A 20,497-nucleotide genomic window follows, 5' to 3' on the forward strand; every position below is an offset into this window, starting at 1 on the left:
TGATCCATATAGCAGGATATCATCCTGGAAGCACATAGTTTTTTCACAGTCTTTTAGAATGTGCTGCATAATCCGTTGGAAGGCTGCAGCCGCAGACGCCAACCCAAAAGGCATCCGCAGAAATTTAAAATTTCCGAAAGGGGTTGTGAATGCCGTCAAGGACTGTGACTCCGGATGTAGCTCTATCTGATAATAGGCCGAGGACAGGTCTAAGACACTGAAGAATTTTGTCCCTTGGATGGTGCTCAACATCTCTCCAATTCTCGGGAGGGGATATCTGTCTACTTGGATGTTTGCATTCAAGTCTCTCAAGTCTACACATAGTCTTATGTTCTTTCCCCCATCCTTGGTCGTGATGACGACCGGAGCCAGCCATGCCGAACTTTCAATCTCCTTAATAACCGCTTGGCTGACCAGTTTCTCCAACTCACTTTTCAATGGCTCCTTCATGCGCAGAGGAATGGATCGTGTTTTATGTACCACGGGTATAGCTCCTTCCTTGAGAGTGATTCTGTGCATATAGTTTTTCAAAACCCCCAGATTTTCATTAAACACCTCCTTAAATTCCATGGTTAAGTTTTCAGCATTACTAGGTGGTTCCACTAAAAGCACCTGCTCTCTGTTGTTGGGATCTAGCTTAATCCCTATCTCTTTCTGGTGCTTTCACCCAAGAAGGCTAGAACCCCTCGTGGTAACATACACTTTCCCCGCCGTGTGCCTATCCTTAAATATTATCCTCATTTCCGCCATACCCTCTAATGGTATACGTTCCTTGTAGTATTCTACTGGACAAATGTCAGCTTTCTCTAGTTCCACACTATATTTTGCAAACTTTTCTTCAAACACACTTTTATCAATAAAAATATAAGGAGAGCACGAATCAGCATAAACTTCAAATTTCTCTCCATCAAGGGTAATTTTGCATTTAGGATACTCATTACTTTCATTTTCCTCATCATCCCCCACTTGAAATATAAAGGTTTTTTCCCCCCTTCTCCAATTTCTACATTTTCTACCATGTGTACTTTAGGATTGATATTCTTACACACTTTTGAAAAATGCCCTCTCCTGTTGCATTTCCTACATAGCACATCCCTGGCAGGACATTTCCAGTTGTTTGCCAGATGATTTGGACTACCACATTTGTAGCATAATAACCCTTGTATGTTTCTGCGTTGACTGCTCCTTGCCTTTTCCCCCACTTTACAAACTGTCTCCCCCTCATGTACCAGCTTGCTCTCATTTTTCTCTCTGGAAACCCCATCATGTATTTTCATCTCCTTCATGCACAACGCAGTGTGCTCCAAACCTTTGGCAATACTTAGTGCTTCCTCTAGGTCAGGATTCCTTGTAAGGAGTTCCTCTTGGATCCTAGGATCATTTGTGCATCTAACAATTTGGTCTCTTATCATAGAATCCGTTAACGCCCCAAATTCACACATGGCAGATAAACCCCTCAGCAACATAGTTAATGACCTTTTCATCCTTCTTCTGCGCCCTTTTGTAAAATGTGTGCCTCTCTAGTACCACATTAAGTTTAACTTTAAAATGTTCCTCCAATTTCCTCAACGTATATTCATACACATTTGTCCCTTCTACCTCTTCTTGTTCATCATCTACCTGCCTGCCTGTTATGTCCTCAAACACCTTCCTGCCATGAATCCCCAAGTTGTGCAGTAATATATGCTGTTTTCTCACATTGTTGTAATTACCTCCCCCTATAGCTATAAGGTATGACTTGAAAATTCCTTCCCACCTTTTCCATGGGATGTCAGGCTCACCCAGATCATTTAAGAAAGGTGGGGGCTGGCTCATTCCTGCCCCTGCCATGGCCATAAAGACAGGGTTCACTCCCAATGAAACCAGTAATTGTCACTTAATGCGTCCAAAAAACAGGGCCTTATTTTACAAATACCTCTTAAGATTTTTTGGGGGGAATGGTAAATTCGATTGAAAGATGTAGTTACACAGGGAGGTGGAGGTTACCTTCTGTAACAGTGTGTTTCTACTTTCCTCATTTAAACACCCTTCATTCGGTAAAGTTTAATCTTAACCCTTTACAGAGAAAAGGAAAACAGTCCTCTTTCTTCCTCACTGCATTTTCCTCACCAAACCCATAGAAAACAATTACAAAGTTCAAGGGCGGGAACTTCCTGTGAGGAGCGCTGAAGACTCGTCTTGAACAGTCAGTCAGGCATCGAGGTCGCCTTCGTTCCCCTTGCCCCCAGTCCGTTGCTCAAAATGCCGTTTGCCGCCACTCTCCACACGCTCGTCGGCAACCCAAAGCCGTTTCCTCACAGCAAGGCAATTTCTCCCACAACGTTCGCCAGGCAAACTGCGAGAACACGCCTCCGCTCACCCTTTCTGCGTCAGACCGGCTTGGAGAACTCCTTCGGCTATGGGAATGAAAACTTGCTCCTCTCCACATCACGTTTGCAGGGAACACAACATGTGAAAGCGAATCCTCAGGCTGTGCTTCGCCAGTCACTGCTAGCCGAAATTCACTACGGCAAACCAGGAGACTTTACCACACACTCCACACCGGCTCACCTTATGTCTACCTTTCTCCTGATACGCCTCAGGCAGGGGCGCCTCGCTCATCAGGGTAGATGTCACCAACCCTGAAGCAAGCAGCAGATCGCACTTTTCTCCCCCTTACAGCTGCTGCTTTTAGTACTACTGCGAGCTTCGCCTACTTTGCCGTCCTCACCCTGCTCAGCTCCAGACACGAACTGCAGAGGTGAAACACCCCAGAAAGGGTAAGTCTCTAGTTCAAGTTCAATATTGCTTTATTCGATTTTGGTTGTAAACCATAAAAGCATACATTACAAATATACATGTTTCATAAATACAAATGACCAATTAAACATTTTTTATACATTTAAAATACATTATTTACAAGCTAAAAAATATAATTTGATTGGCAACCTGCAAATTGAACTTAGATATCTAAGCATTATTAGTTAAGTCTATAAAATTAGGGTTTCAGTTTGTTCTAGTGATTGCTCAAGAGTTAAGCGATGGCGAACAACAGATTTAAGAAAGTTTGCCACTAGGAAAACCAAACGTTCACCTTGTAGCAATTGTAAAAACAACAATGCTGGACAATATTGTTTAAAACCAGTAGTCCTTAGAATAGGTACAAGCCATTTTTTTCTAAGGTTATAGTAAAATGTACAAAAAAATAAAATATGGGAAGTAGTTTGCAGCGAGTGACTATCACATGGACAGGGTGGAAGTGTTTTTGCCCAATTGTTTCTTGTAAGGTGTGTAACCAATCTATGAAATTAATTCATCCTAAATCTTACGAGGAGATGTCGTTCGTAACTCGTAGTATTGTAGGTGAGGTATGGTTGTATTGAAGGTTCTGTTTGTATAAGGAGGGCATGAGTAACAGAAGGTTTCATAATTTCATTAGTTAGTCTCAGAGCCTCTAGGTGAGCCAAACATTTCTTTTTTAGAACCTTTCTCAGTACCTCACTAATTAGAGAAGGATTAGAATAGTACTGGGACCAGCCCAAATCTCGCAAACATCTCGCTACATATCGTAGCCAACTTGATTTAGTAGCGTCATCCATTTTTATACAATCGGAAAGGATTTGTTGGGTGTAAATAGTTTTTTCTTAGGTCCATATCCTTTGCCACAATAACAATGGTTCAATTATTGCTAGGTCCGTGATGTATGAGAGGCCTAGCTCAATGTGGCAGGCAAGAGTGCCCGTGCTACCAGGTACACCAAGTAAATATCTGAGAAACGTGTTTTCCACCCGTTGAATACTGTCGAGTGCAACAAACCCCCAAAGGCCCCCTCCATACAGAGCCACAGAAAGGCATTTGGCTCTGTAAATCTTTAACATTTCCAATGGTGCTCTCTTCCCCAGCTTTCTAGCAAAATTAGTTAGGGCTGCTGTGGTTCTTAGGAAAAGCAATTTGCGAGTATCAACAGCTGCTCTCCAAGAGAGTTTATGGTCAATGGTTATGCCTAGATAGCAGTATTTCTCAGTGGTCGCTATCTTTTCTTTATTAAGGTAAATCCCCCTCATCTTGTTTTTGCGACTTGAACCCACCCTCATAACGAAGGTTTTGCTAATATTTATTTTTAGATCCAGACCTGCCATAAACTTTGAATACCTATCCAGGTTCTTTTGTAAGTCAATTGGAGTGCGAGCTAGTATTACTGTATCGTCCGCATATAGTAGTGCGGGGATTGGACGATTTTTCACCATTGGTAGATCTTGGGAGTTTTCCAGCATCTCTCGTTCTAATCCATTGGTGTATAGGGTAAAAAGGAGGGGAGCCAGGACGCATCCCTGCCTCATGCCTCTTTCTATAGGGAAATCCTCCGTCAACTCTCCTCCTACTCCATAGCGGACTTTCGCTGTGGCATTAGAATAGAGTTCCCTCAGGAATTTCACTTCGTTTGGTGGTGCCCCCATAGGGTAAGTCTCTAAATTATTTGCTTTACTCCGACTAAGCTCTTATCTGCTCCAGGGGAGAGACACCTTGCTGACCCTGGCTCAGCTTCCTCTCCAACGTCGCCAAAAATGTAGTAAAGAATACATCCAAATCGATGGGTTCAATGTTGTTTATTCAAGTAATTACAAGTACAGGTGCTCCCAGCTTGTCGAGAGTAATCTCAGTTGTCTCACAACATTCTAACGCTGCCTTCAGCTGATAGCGAGGGCTGTACCAAGAGTGGAGATAACGGAGGGGGAACAGGAGGAGGTGGGTGTAGTGTGGACAGATGGACAGCCACAAAGAAAGGATTAATGTTAAATTTATTAAGATATAACAAAGGCCCGCTGGGCACAGGAAAGAGAACAGCGTCCACCGTGAGAGTCAGGTGACAACTGTCAGACTGTCACGGTGACGTCACATTTACAGATTGTGAACATTCCATGATGACACCGGGTGATGTCAGGTCATGGAGGTGGAAGACATACTCTGCATAACAACCCTTAAACGCATAATATAAACAACAGCAGGTACAACATCTCCCTTCCTTCATATTGTTAATAGAACAGTTTCTATTCCATCACATAGTCCTGAAATCTTTTTGGTAAGTTGACAACTCTACCCCCTCTGGATGTTATGCCCACCGAAGTTGCATGTGAACTGTCTCCCATGAATGTTGCTGAGGAACTAGCCCCTCTTTCAGTCGGGCACATCACGGGGTCTTCCCGTGCTAGAACCGTGTCGTCATTTTCAGAAAATGCACTGCTAGACCTTCTTCCTAACTGTGGCGAACAACTAGGTCTGGCATCAGCATGTGACTGGTTTAGAGATTCAGGTATGTCCTCCCATTCAAGCACACTGTCGTCACCTCTCTCTTCCTCCTTTTCCTCATTTTTCCTCATTATTTTCTCCTGTCCCTGTTTCAGTTTTACCACATCGTCTTTGCTACGCCATCCTTCACCTTCTATAAACACAGCACCACTTGAAGCCTTACAGATCCTCATAGGTTTACTGAACTTTGTTTCTCCTTTGCTTACAGATCCAGGTTTCTTTACTAATACCCAATCACCTGGTATCACACATTTCTCCTTCGCCCTGTTTACCATATCAGAGTATGCCTTGGCTTTCGTTTGTTTTTTCTCAATGTTCTCTTTTACTTTGAGCTCCTCTTCGCATATTTCTGTCGATTCGACTTTGGTTCCTCTCCATCCATCTATTTTAGGTGTCATGATGTTGTTACACATTCTACCTCTTATCAAGAAAAATGGAGTTTGTTTAGTGGTCTCATTTGGAGTATTGTTGTAGGTGTTTATTTTCATTCTTATAAACTCTTTCACATCCATTCCGTTTGCAATGGCCATTTGTATCCCTTCCTTGAAGTACCTGTTCATTCTTTCAACTTGACCATTGCTCTTATATACAGTGGTGTTTTTTCCTGAGCAATACCGGAGTTTTCTAGGAACTCTTTCATCATATGGGAAACTAATTGTGAACTATTGTCTGACACCAGGACCTTAGGTTGACCCTCCTTGTCGAAGACTTTTCTCAAAAATGTTATGACTACTTCAGTTGTTACTACATTCGCAAATTCATAGCATACCCATTTTGAGTAGTAATCCGTCAATACTACCAAGTATTTGCATTCGTCTGGCAATATATTGAATGGTCCTGCAAAGTCAATTGCAATTTTTGCCCAGGGTCCATCTGGGATTTCAACAATTTGCAATTTGTTCTTTTCCAGCCTCCAATGTTTATCTGACTTTAAACATTGTTCGCACATGTCTATGTAATTTCTTATTTCACTGTCCACACCAGGCCACCAATAATGCATCCTTATGATGTTCCTGGTTGCAGTGACACCTGGATGTCCTCTATGTGCCAGCCTTACAATTTTTTGTCTGAGTCCATGTGGCGGCACAAAGACCTCACCTCTTTTTAAGAACCCATTTTCCAATGTTAATTCATCACTTACTTGCTGATAATTTCTCAGCTCACTCTGCATGTTCCTTATGGGTGGCCACTTGGATCGAACATATGAGTACACTTTTTCTAGTACAGTATCCTTAGTCATACTCTCCTGCCATTCTTTTTCCGTTATCGATCCTTCACACATTTTTGTTGCATCAATGAGTGCTACTACACATTCTGTGTCATCCTGCCACTCCTCCTTTTGACTTTGTATGGGCAATGGACAAGCAGTCCGCTCTGGCGTTCTTGCCCCCTTTTATGTGTATTATTTTAAAATTAAATTCTTGTAGTTTTGACATTAACCTTATCAGTCTTGAGCTGGCATTGCCGTTGCCTCTACCTTCGCCGTCCACCATGTATATCAGTGGCTTATGGTCGGTGACCAAAGTAAATCTTTTCCCCCATAGGTAGTCTTTAAGCTTGTGGACGGCCCATACACACGCCAAAGTTTCCCTTTCAATTGTACTGTAATTGATCTCTGTCTCCTTTAGCCTCCTCGATATGAAGGCAATAGTGTTCTCATTATTTCCCTGTTTCTGACAGAACACAGCGCCAATACCTTCAGCACTGGCATCCACAGTTACTATATTCTCCAATTCTGGGTCATACGGCTTCAGAGCAGCTGCATTTGCTATTTCCTCTTTGATTGTTCTAAAAGCCTGATCTTGCTCATCGGTCCACTTAAACACTACATTCTTTTTTAACATTCTCCTGAGTGGTTCCACCTTTTCTGCATATTTCTTTATGAACTTAGCATAATATTCACTGAGGCCAAGGAACGATTTAAGAGTTTCCTTATCCTTAGGTTCTGGGGCCTCCCTTATGGCTTTTACAAGATCATCTTTTGGTTTGATGCCTTCTGCTGTTAGAACGTGTCCCAGATATTCAATTTTATTTGTCATGAATTTGCATTTGTCCTTTGAGACAGTCATGCCTTTCTTTTTGAGAACCTTCAACACCTTTCCAATTAATCTCAAGTGATCCTGCTCAGTTTCAGAATGCAGAAGAATGTCGTCTTGAAAGGCTTCTACTCCTTTCATTCCCCCAAACAGGTTGTCCATTAGTTTCTAGAAAACGCCAGAGGAGGACGCCAATCCAAATGGGAGTCGTACATACCTATATGCACCGAATGGTGTGATGAACGTAGTCAACTTCTTAGACCTTTCAGATAGACAGACCTGGTGATATGCTGCCCTTAAGTCAATTAACGAGAAATATTTTGAACCTGATACTGACTGTAATATGTCTTGAATTTTTGGTAGAGGATGGCAATTTACAATTATATTTTTATTCAGCGACATCAGGTCTACACACAACCTAATGTCCCCAGTTTTTTTTTCTTGGACACAACAATGGCAGAAACCCATTCTGACTCATATGCTTCTTCAATTACTCTTTCTTTTATTAATTTCTCTAGTACCTCCTTCAACTCTTTCCTTATTAACAAAGGTATGGTTCTCACTTTATGTTTACATGGTATGGCTCCCTCTTTCAGTTTAATGTCATAACTAAAACCTTTGACGCATCCTATTTCATTTTTAAATACATCCTTATGTTTGTCAAGAGTTACTTCTAAGTCAAAATTGTCTTCCTCTACACACACACTGTTCACCCATTCTTCGCTCAAAATGATTGGGTCTTTGGCTCCAGGTTTTAAAACTACACCTAACTGGGCTAGATCTCTCCATCCTACTAATATTTTCCCCTTCTCTGCCACATAGACTTTTGTTTCAATTGTTCTCCCTCTGAAAAAAACAGTGTCAATAAAATAACCCAACATATTTATTTCCTTTTCCCCAAATGCTTTAGGGTTAACATCTGATTCAGACAGCTCAACGTTTTGCCATCTTTCATTAAACAGGCTGTCTGAAATGGTTGTTATCGGAGACCCAGAATCCGAGGTGAACTTCAGCTCGACCTCCCCAATTTTTACATCCCCAATGGGACCCTTTATTTTACCGTCCACCATCTCAACATACAGAACAATGTTTGCACACATTTCCTCATCAAAACTTCCTACAGTGTTTAGGTTCATCATTCTTTTTGTTTTGCATAAGGTAGAGTAATGACCGTATTTTTTACACTTGACACATTTTTTACCAATAGCGGGGCAGCTCTTGCAATCAGCTAAGTGCTCTGCAGACCCACATCTGAAACAGCTTATTTGCTTACCTCCACCCTTTCTTTCACCCCAATTTTTCTCCGGACCTTAACTTTCACTTTTCTTTTTGTCCTGCAAATAAAATACATTTGTGTTATTTCCTGTGAGCGACAGCTCTTTTGTGGATATTAGTGATCTCTCAATTCCCCTTGTAATATCTATAACCTCTTGCAAGGTTGGTCTCTTGCACGCCAATAACCTCTCTTGTACTTTTTTCGAATAACAATTTAAAACAATTAGATCTCTTATGTACACATCGGTCATTTCTTCATATTCACATTCTACAGCAAGGATTCTTAAACACGCAATATACTCATCAACAGTTTCCCCTTCTTGTTGTTTCCTTAGGGCAAACTTATGCCTTGCCACCATAATGTTATTCTCTTCATCAAATTGTTTCTCTAACCTCTTCAAGGCTTCTTGATACTCGTTTAAAGGTATAAAAGTCCCTGGGGGATTTTCATATTTGGGCAGGCTGTCAAAAATGTCTTGCCCAGCTTTTCCTAGTAACCCAAACAACAATGAACACTTTCTCTCTGCATCAAATGCTTTCCCATCAATGGATACGATGTAATTTTCAAAGGCTCTAACCCATTTTTTCCATTTCATTGTGGGTTTCCCAGGCTCATCCAGAAAACGAGGAGGTGCACATATATTATTACTTTCTGCCATGTTTTCCTCAAATGACTCTGTATCTGGTATTTCAAATAGGTATTGCCTTTTAAATGTGCTCCTTAGTTTTATTTTGCTTTCTAACTTTTCCCCTTTAGATGTTATTACTCCTTTATTCCTGTCAGCAGATTATGCCTTCATTTAATACTGAATTTCATTTACTTCACCGTTTACTTTCCTTCTTTGTTTACATTGCTTACTAGAATTATTCCTCCCTTCGTTTTGACAGAATCCTCACTTGCGCGTTGTGCTCGATGTTCTTGCTTTTCGCCTCGTTATTTTCTTATGCCGAGGAAAAAACTACATTCAAAATGGCCGCACGCAGCTCACGTTCGATGACGTATGCTGCGGCCGCCCAATGAGCACCTTGACCACCTATCCCAGCATGCTTCACGCACACAGCTGAGGTGATCTCTTGCGCCTTCAAAACTTTCCTGTCAGAAACATGACTCGCGCCAAATCCTTAGGTATGCAGCCGGTCTTGATTTTAGCAGCGCTTTACTGTTTTAATTGTCTCCGCTTAATGCTCGAGGCTTTCAGCTAGCGCACACAATTCAACTCGTCTCCTGATGCTTTACGCCGCGCTGATTGCTAATCGCTGCATTTTCCTTTAAGCGTACTAGCAGCGCTCCTTCATGCTCACGCTGCGTTGCTCCTCTCACAGGCGGCGCCTTTCAAACATATCACGGGTACTTACTCCGCGTATATATACTTGTTTCTCTTTCTTTCCTTCACATCGATTGCGGACTTCTTGAATCAAATCCGTTTTCTTATCTCGTGCTTCACCCGTGGGCCCTTTCTTGTCATCCCACCCTCGTCACCAATTGTAGTGTGGACAGATGGACAGACACAAAGAAAGGATTAATGTTAAATTTATTAAGATATAACAAAGGCCCGCTGGGCACAGGAAAGAGAACAGCGTCCACCGTGAGAGTCAGGTGACAACTGTCAGACTCTCACGGTGACGTCACATTTATAGATTGTGAACATTCCATGATGACACGGGGTGATGTCAGGTCATGGAGGTGGAAGACATACTCTGCATAACAACCCTTAAACGCATAATATAAACAACAGCAGGTACAACAGTGGGTGAAACCAAGAGGGAAGTTACAACAGTGGGCTGCCCAGAACATTCTGGAGATTGAGGTTGACATATGCATCTATGCATGTGGGAACCCAGAGAAACTAACTGCCTTCACCTAATGTTATCAGCTGTTATAAACACTATTGGATAATATTAAGACAGAGCCACAAGGGCCTGGCTTGAGCAACACAAAGGACTCATTCACACAGCTACTGATAGTAGTTATGTTATTAGAGAGTATTCATAACATTGCAGGGGGGATGTTTATGGGACAGATAGCTTGATGGGAGAGTTTAATTAAAAAATATGTCAATATGCTTCCTTTCCCTCTACTGGCAATGGTGGAGGAGGTGCATGCAAGCATCAAGCATTAAGTGAGGAACTCAGGACAACCATTCCCAATCTGGACAAGAGGCTCAATCACTGTCGTACAGGCATACAGGTTTTTTTGATAATCAAATCTGACACTGAGTAATATAGCACTTTACTACGCGTGCTATTAACATGCAGTAGGTTACAACGTGGTTGTTACAACAACCGCGTTGTTACCATGCGTGGATTTACATCGCTAGATGGCGTGCTGGACTTAGGAATAGTATAAATTACTATTCCTACTCCAGTTAGTGCAATAGCAGTAAATGTGTTAGATTTAAAATCCAACACATTCCCCGGTGTTGCACTCCACCAAGCGCAAGTTGTAGAAATGACTTGCGATGTTAAGCCATGTGTGGTTAGACAAGATATTGCAAAACAACTCCTACTTTACATGTCACGGCTGGTGCTGCCTGACCAGGCTTGCTTCATTCACAGGCACTCAATAATATATATTTTGAAAACACTTTTCGGTCTCCTTCATTAGACCAATCCCAATTTGTCTGTTGCTGCAGTCTTCTTTGACACTGAAGAAGCATTTGATTCACTTTAGTGGGGGTTCAAATGCTCAGACAGCTCTGAAAGGACAATAAACTGGTTCAATGGTTACATGCGTCCATTTTATCACGGGTATGGGTAAACTGCAATATCCCCGCGAGTTTGGGATACATCCTCTGTCTACTATTATTTGCAGTTGTGATGGAGCCCCTGACATGTATCTTTAGGGGGCATCCTTCTCTAAAAAGGTATGGCTTGGACGGGATTGCCTACTAGTCTCCTTCTCTGCCGACAACATTTCACTTTTTATTAGGGACCCTGATCACAATTTATTTCCAGTTGTCAGAGAGATTCTATACTTTGGACAACTGTCGGGGCTTAGAATTAACTAGGAAAAGTCAAAGAATTTTCCACATGCCGCATATGAACCAAATACTGGTGTGATTTTTTGAAGGTGGGGAACCAATCGGTCTGATGTTTCGGCATCCAAATGTCAGAACTGGGTACTAAGCCACCTGCTGTTAATGGCAGGGAGAATTCCACTGATCAAAATGGTTATAATGCCTAAGTTGCTTTATCTGTTTGTTAATATCCCTGTCTGACTTACCCAATCATTCTTCTGAAAGAGTCAGTCGCTTATGAACAAGTTTATATGGGCTGGAAAGCAATCATCTGTTGCCTGTGATTGACACTGTGATTGACACTTGGGTATGCTAGTAAAGAACTGGCAGTACCAGACACTGACCTATGGGCCTGATTTAGAATTTGATGGGTGGGTACATCACCACAAACGTCATGCATTAGGATATGATGCATTTGTAATATGGCAGGAGGGAAATCTGCCACATTTATGTCTGAGTACTCATCTGCCAAACTCTTAATCAAGCACCAAATTGCTATGTAGTATATGTATATCACATCATACAGAAGTGAAAAAGAAATAGCTGCACCGTGCCACCTCAACACAGCTTTTGTAAAAATTTGGGTTTTAAAAATTGTAGGCAGGCGTACAGAATTTTTAAAACAGATTTAGCAAGTGTGACTGTCTTTGCTTTTGCCAAATTTTAGAAGCCATGTGGCGTAAGCGAAGGATTTTAATACAATTTGAATGAAAATTCATTTACTTTTATTATCACCTGTAGGGATTTTGTTACTCGAATATACTAGTTATGAGAGATTCTTACATTTATAAACTGTCTAATATCTATACTGTGTTGTTTACGGGACACTGCCATCTTACTTCCTTACTCCTAAATGTCTGACTGTAAATACAACTAATTGATATGTTTTAACCTGTATGTATATTTTTATGATATCTTTTATGGCAAATCTTGCCCGAAATAAAGGAATACAAAGACAAAGGCTTTAGTGTGCCAATTGGTAGGGCCCATAAGACAGATAAAAACAGTGGACTGTATAGTATAGGCATGGCTTATGCGAATTCAATTCAAAACAGCTTTATTTGGAGTAAAATATACATCCATAAAAGCATTCTAAAACAAACCATAATGAAATTCATCCGAAGTACAGTATATACACTTTTTTTAAATTCAGACATTTCCTTTACTACATTTCTTAAAACCTTATTTAATACGAGTGTTTTCACTATATATTTAAAACAAAACAATTCTATATACTGTATATTGGTCAAGGGAATTCATAGAGGCCCGCATTTCATAATTACATTCGATCTAACAATATATTTTAAATTGATAGAAGAATGTAAAAATAATATAATGTGGAACACCTTGTGCAACATAGATGCATATGCAAAAAATTGCATATAATTAAAATTCCTATAAAATGCAAATTCTACACTTTTGTTGTGAAAGCTCTATTTATCCTCATCAGTATTTTAATATGATAATGCATCTAAGTACGCCAGTTCCTTTCTTTTCCTTATTGCGCGTACAATTAAATGTACAACAGTGCACGTAATCTTCATATTGTCCAGGGCACATAAATAATTAAAAGCATTTTTTATAATTAAACAATCTATTGGCAAGAAAAAGGGGTCTTAAGATTAATTTCCTTATATCACTATACTAAGTGCAAAATTAATATAAAGTGTAGTGTAGACTGAGAGGTTTTCCCATTACACGGTCAATTCGGTAGCTTATGGATTCGATACTTCGGATGCTTGAGCCCAAATTCACCCGAGCAGCTGCTGCTTGATAACCCATTTGTGCCAGTGACGTCAGAACCCAAGGTGCACACCTAACTTGTTCAGCTGTGGCTCACCAAAATGAAAGAAATGTATCCCTAATTGTCAAAGTGACATGCTCATTCAAGTTTTAACAAGGAACAACCACCAATTGCCAATACTGCAATTTGTTCAAACCATTTTGGAAAAGAAGAAACAGAATCAAACTGGTCCTTCGAACCGCTATTTCAGTTCGAATTAATCAATGTATTTTTCACACTGTGAATTAGATCATATAAATTTATCAAAACCTTTTCAGATTCATCATTACTAACACTATGACGAATCCTGTCTAAAATTTCTGCCCATACAAAAAGATTTCAATCTTAGTCATTTCTCACATTCAAAATACCATTCACTACTCCAGACTCATACAGACCTCATCACTCATACTCGTATTCAAACTTCTTCAAACATACCATAAGTACACACTCACTGGAAAAGGGAAAAGGAAAACATAACAACTAAAGCCCCTGGTTGGGTACAAACAAAAAACAAATCGTGAATCAGTTTGCTCACTCTGAGCTAATTGTACCAACTGGCTCAGGGTCCGATCCCCGGTACCGGTGGCAAATCAGCCCAGCCAGCACCATGTGACTCTGGGCAATAGCTCGCTTAATCTTCCCGCTGCCCCTAACATCTTCGGGGAATTGTTTGTGCGTTACAAAAAACTGGACATTTACAAATTATCAATGGATGTTTCTTGGTAAGGTTACTAAGGGAAGACTTGATCTGGACTGCGTGTTATGTCTGGGTCATTATCAAATATTGACCCAGACATAACTCCTGATGTAACACGCAGTCCAGATCAAGTCTTCCCTTACTAAGAAACATCCATTGATACTTTATTAAAGAGGGGTAGTTCAAAACACATCCCCTTGTACCCGAGAAGAGTTGCTACTGTAGCGTGTATTTACCTTTTTTATCAAACACTTCCTCAGTGACTCTTCTGATAATGGCAGCCGGAGTTGTCAGTAAGGTTTGCAGTGTGCCACTAACCAAGCTGCCAACAAAGTATGCAGCGCGCTGCTTCTTCCCAAGAAACTCTAGTTCCCCTGTTGTTCTGTTATATGCATTTCTAGGTAGCGCATAGAAGTAGGTTATGGGTATAAGGCTTTAAGATGACATTTTAACCATGTTAGAAGTGTTGGTTTTATTCTTGTTTTTTGCAACGTTCCTTCTTGCTGTTTTCATGATATCCTGTTTGATTGTTTAACCCGTTTAGTGCGTCGAACATTCCGCCCCAGTGCCGGCGTTCGATCGCGCTAACGGGATTCGGACGTCCAACGGTCGTGCGCAGCACCAGCGAGGTAGTGCACGCGACGACCGTTGGACGTTCGCAGCACGGAAGGGGTTAAATGTCCTAAGAAAAATGTTCACCCTGTTGCAATCAATAATTCTTCATATGTCAAATGTCAAAACCTTTTATATAGCGCAACAATTCACCAAAAAGGTCTCAGGGCGCTTGGCAGGGAAACGGCAACTAACCCTTGCAGGGGGCAAAAAGTGGGTGAGAGGGAGATTACTTGGGAAAGAGGCAAGTTTTCAGGCTCCTACGAAAATCTAGATGGTTAGAGAGAGACAGCAAATGGGAAGGCAGTCTGTTCCATAGCTGCAGAGCCAGATAGGAGAAAGCCCTACACCCGTTTCTGGAGGTGCGCGCCTTAGGTTGAACAAGAAAGGATTTCGTACTTGAACGTAAAGTTCTAGACGGTTTATACCACACTAATTTCTTTGCCAGCTAGGAGGGGCCTATACCATAGAGGAGTTTGTGGGTGAGACTTAGGATTTTAAACTGACATCTTTGCCGCACTGGAAGCCAGTGTAGTTTTTTTAGGCTAGGTACAGAAGCAGACCTAGGAGGTAATCCCAGTACCAACCGGGCTGCCGCATTCTGTAATATTTGGAGTTTAGTAAGCACACCTTCATTGATTGACATAAACATGGCGTTACCGTAATCTAGACGGCTGATAATAAGCCCCTGAACCAGAGGTTTTCTTGCCTCTAGAGGTAGCCATTTAAAGATTTTACGCAGTTGTTTAAGTATACCATAGCACATGCCTGATATTTGGTTCACCTGTGCTTTCATTGAAAGAGTGCTGTCTAGCATAATGCCCAAGTCACGTACCACTTCTTTTGGCTCTGGGCAAGGACCAAGTTCGTGAGGCCACCACTCCTGGGACCAAATGGTTTTGGCTGAGCCAAATAGCAGGATTTCGGTTTTGCTATAATTAAGCTGGAGCTTGTTATCACTCATCCATCTGCTAATATGAACCATGCACTGCTCGAACCTTAAACATGTGTCCCGACATCGAGAATTGCAGGTAATTAATACCTGCGTATCATCGGCATAGGATACTGTGGAGAAGCCATGGGATTTTATGATATTGGCCAGTGGGGTCACATATAGGTTGAACAGAAGGGGGCTAAGAATCGACCCCTGCGGTACCCCCACAGTGAGAGGCCTATTATGGGTGTCCATTTTGAGATAGGTATAGCGGCCGGTGAGATAGTCTTCGAACCAGGCTAAGGCATTGCCCCTGACACCAATCTCTCACAGACAATGTTTCAGAATGCTGTGGGAGATGGTGTCAAAGGCTGCCGATAGATCCAACAGGATCAGAATTGCTGACTCACCTCTATCCAGGGAGAGCCGAATGTTGTCCACTATCTCAATGACTGCGGTCTCTGTACCATGTGCGTCGCGAAACCCTGACTGTGAAGGATCAAACAGAGCATGTGTCTCAATGTAGGTGGTAAGTCGTTTATTCACCAAATGTTCCAGTACTTTCCCAAAGAAAGGTAAAAAGGATATAGGCCTATAATTGGATAGGGTGGAAGGGTCACTGTTGGGCTTCTTGAGAATAGGCTTGACCTGGGCTAACTTCCAGCTACTAGGAATTGAGGCACTTTCAAAGGAGCGGTTATAGATGTCAGACAACGTGCCGGCCAAAACCGGGAATATCCCACTACATCTAAGAGGAGGCAATAAATCGGTGGGAGAACCTGATTTAATTATTTTTAGGGCTTCTAATACTTTGTCCAAACTGGTAGGCTCAAGCTCAGTTAGGAACGGAGAGTGAGTAATGTCAGTGAAAGCCATATTCTCTTGAGATACTGTGCCTAGTATGGGCCTATCCTGATTATCTACTGGGAAAGAGGAGTAGATTGACTTGATTTTGTTGTCAAAATAACAAGATAGTGAGTTTACCCACTCCGAGGTGGGACTAAAGGTGGAGCGCTCCACTAGGGGGGAAGTGAACTCTTTCAAGATTTTATACAGTTCTTTGTTTGACTTGGTCGCTTTATTTATTCTTTGAGAAAGGTAGTGTGTTTTTGCTTCCTTTATGTTTTTTAGATATTTAGAATGAATGAGTTTGTATTTATCGCAGTCTTCTTGCGTTCGGTTCTTCCGCCAGCATCTTTCAGCTGTTCTACAGGTCGCTTTTTCACACTTCAGGTCCTCAGTAAACCAAGGTGAAGCAGTGCTCTTAGCCTTAACAGAGGTTTCTGGGATGATTTCATCTAGAGTGTTTTTTATAGATGTTTCCATTTGGGTTACCATAAGTTCGATATTCTCATGGTTGTTGCTGGGAGGTATGAAGTGAGACGAAAATGCCTGTGGTGTTAGTTTATGCCAAGGACGGTACTCTTTGTGTGTGCAGATGTGAAGAATGAAATATATCTACTGTCACCACGATGCCCCAGACAACCTTTTTGGGATTATTAGTAACCCAAAAGCAATGATTTTGCTTCACCTATGTATTGAGTGGAGTTCTGTGGGATTACAATGACCCTTCACATTCACCATTGGTGCATTGAACTAAGTTCACCTAGGTCACCCGTGGGTGGGAAAGCAAACCTTGTTAAGCTATGCCATAGTTGTAGCTTACGCAAAAATTAGAAGCATCAAAAATATTGTTCCCTCAATAAAGACCCTGATAGGTGTCACTACTTTGAATTCTGGTGATGCATCACCTACTTTGACGTCTTGCCAGGCATAATATTTGTCCACTTTTGCATGATTCCTCCAAAAGTGGCCTGGAATTTAAGGTCATATCGATTATTAGGGTTTTTCCTGACTTATGTTGATGTGAATTATCTCTCTACAGTTTACTACTCAAGCAAATATTCATTTCAACTCTCAATTGTTTTTATTCAGATCAGTTACCTAGCAACAAGTCCACTCCTGAGTGACCGGAACCAGTTTCCTTCCTTTTTCCGGACCATCCCTAGTGACGACTTCCAGTCACGTGGTCTGGCCCGGTTAGTAATACACTTTGGCTGGACTTGGGTGGGTCTCCTGGCCGATGACAATGACTATGGTCAACTAGGCATCCAACTCTTGAAACAAGAGCTCATTCAATCTGGGGCCTGTATTGCCTTTTTGGAGAACATCATCACCAGTCGACCGGATAGGAATTCATTATACATAGTGCAAGTGATCAAAAGCTCCACGGCCAAAGCTGTTGTCATTTTCTCTACTGACCCATTTGTAACTCCAATTATGGATGAAATGGTGAGACAAAAAGTGACTGGAAAAATCTGGATAGCCAGTGAGGCCTGGTCTACATCCCCTGTCCTCTCCAAGGAGAAGTATTCAGACATTCTGACTGGCACAGTTGGGTTTGCAGTCCACAGCAGAGAGATAGAGATCTTTGGAGAACATCTCAGCAATGGCCAACCTTTCCTTTCTTCCAGTGAATCTTTTATCAGCCAGTTCTGGGAGGAAGCTTATGGATGCAAGGACCAAATACCCCTCAAAGTATTTGGTGACAATGAAACCAATCCCTGCAACACCAGTGAGAAAAATTATGGAACTCTTGCAAAATACATTGGCAATGTTGAATTAAGAAATACTTACAATGTCTACATGGCAGTATATACAACTGCTTTGGCTTTGCACGATCTCATTACCTGTAAGAAGGAGGAAGGTCCTTTCTTTGGTAGGACCTGTGCAAAAGGCATGGATTTCCAAGGGTGGCAGGTAAGCTTTTGTTTAACCCACCTCCAGCAAGGCAAAACTAAGCAACCACTTACAAAGCCAATAGGACTGTCTTTAGCCCAGGCACATAACTGTAGGCAGAATGATGGCACATAGTCACAAGCACACAAGCACAAAGCATACATTCACTCATGAGGAAACTGTCCAAAATACAAAGGCATTCATTTACACAGACCAATGTACATGAAAAGGCACATGTACATCATCCATTAATGTATAAACAAAAACAATGCAGGGACATGCATCCATGTATATACAAAAAAAAGATGTAGAAACACAATATACATCAAACAACATCATAGTATTACAATCAGTAGATTCACTGGTACACTTGCACACACACACAAACACATGGGTGAATGGATGGACGCATACAATAAAGTTTTGGGGGTGAATGACTGGTTAGGTCTTAGTAGATGAATGTAAGTGTTAGAGACAGAAGAATGCTGACCAGATGGAAGTGAGTTTGAATGTATGTGATTGGGTAGTTTTTGGACAGATGTGTGTATGAGTGGATCAGTTGCTAGTGGATTTAAGTGGTTGGTCAAATGGCTGTACGAGCAGAAGCAGTGGTGTAGGTGAATGTATTTGTGTATAGGGATTGTTGATCACCTATGGATATATGAGTTGCTAGACCAATGGAATAGGATGGATGAATGGGTAGATGCCAATTATGATGTATTGGATGAATGGATGAATGGATGGGTTTGGTTGGCTAGATGGATGATCTGGCTCATTCTGTTTGGACGATAGATGTATGAGAGGTTGTGTGTGTGTTCACTCGTGTGTGCCTGTGTGATTTTGTGTAAGTTCAACTCAGACAAAAATAAAATCATGCAATAATGGTAAAACTTACTCTGTCACTTGCTGGAATGTTATGTTTTAATTTAATCACTATGAAAAGTCCTGTAATCTAAGCAGTAGTACAGAAGGATGCCATTGTTTGGCAGCAGCACTTCTCAGGTCTCTGCTACTGAGACGCTTCTCTCTGAAAGCAAGCTCTCAGAGCTAAGAACTACAAACTGTCTGCCATCAAGCCACTTTCATATGTTGCTGTGCTGTCTGGTCAGTCAGCAGATAATTATGGCTAGGAGAGCAGGCAGGCCTACAAAGAGATCCATATGCAAACACAAAATCTGTTCAAGGCATGGATTCATCAAAGGAAACAAACTGTGCTGCACAATTAACCTGTTCCAGATGCCCTGAAAGCCCAAAGATTTCTCTCATTGGGAAAACAGATGGCAACCTTCAGTTAGTTTTGTAGATTTCAATAAAGCAGCACCTTACTCATAATTTCTATACCGTCCAAATCAACTCCCTCATCCAGTTCTTACACATGTAGGTCCTTCATGGACCAGTGAGGGTTATTTCATTCATTCTTTTTCCTCACTAGAAGCAAGAACCATACATTAAAGTTTCAGCCTGTTTCAAGAGGAGTGAGTGACTTCCTGTATTGCATTGTGCATCTTTACTAGCATCCTCTGGCCATCTCTTGCAAAGGTTTGGTCTCTGACCATTAAAATGTACATCCCTTCTCCCCTTTTCTCCATTCTACAGCTTCTCCACTATATGAAAACTCTTGGTTTGCAGAAAAGAGATGGCGTGGAGCTGGTCTTTGATGCTCATGGGAACCCCCCAGCTCTGTATGACATTGTGAACTGGCAGAGAGGTCCAGGAGGCTCCCTGCAACATGTCAAGGTTGGGAGCTATAATGCCAGCGCCCCTCCAGAAAAGATCTTCATGATCAGCAACAGTGATGTCCATTGGTACAACGGGATGTCACAGGTATAAGATGCACTTATGAGAACCAGTTCCTGACTTGCACTGTGTATCCTATACTTACTGTCAGTCGTGTTCAGTCATGTCCTGCCTTTTCTTCGGCTGTGAATCTGTTCACCATGTTCTTTTTAAGGGAATGTGGTTTGAAAAATATCTGACCTTTTCTAGACAAGGTTCGATTTATTTCTGTACTATTACAAGATGCTTTACTTTTCTTTCAGCGTTCGCTTCACTCAAATGAGGGCTAAATTGAGAATCAGAGTCTGCGAATATCCTTGTTGCATGAAACAAAAGCAT

The 20,497-nt window shown here is 41.5% G+C and overlaps 1 protein-coding gene across 1 annotated transcript in view; it reads left to right on the top strand.

Moving 5' to 3' along the window:
• LOC147678574 (extracellular calcium-sensing receptor-like) overlaps window positions 1-20,212 on the top strand; it is a 42,858-nt gene extending 22,646 nt beyond the window's left edge. The window contains exons 3-4 of the mRNA XM_086945702.1: window positions 17,579-18,403; window positions 19,979-20,212. Coding sequence (XP_086801828.1) covers window positions 17,579-18,403; window positions 19,979-20,212 — 1,059 coding nt within the window. The remainder of the gene's footprint in view (window positions 1-17,578; window positions 18,404-19,978) is intronic.
• The last annotated feature ends 285 nt before the right edge of the window (window positions 20,213-20,497 follow it).

This window comes from Lissotriton vulgaris, chromosome 12 (assembly GCF_964263255.1).
Source record: "Lissotriton vulgaris chromosome 12, aLisVul1.2, whole genome shotgun sequence".
Classification (NCBI taxonomy): domain Eukaryota; kingdom Metazoa; phylum Chordata; class Amphibia; order Caudata; family Salamandridae; genus Lissotriton; species Lissotriton vulgaris.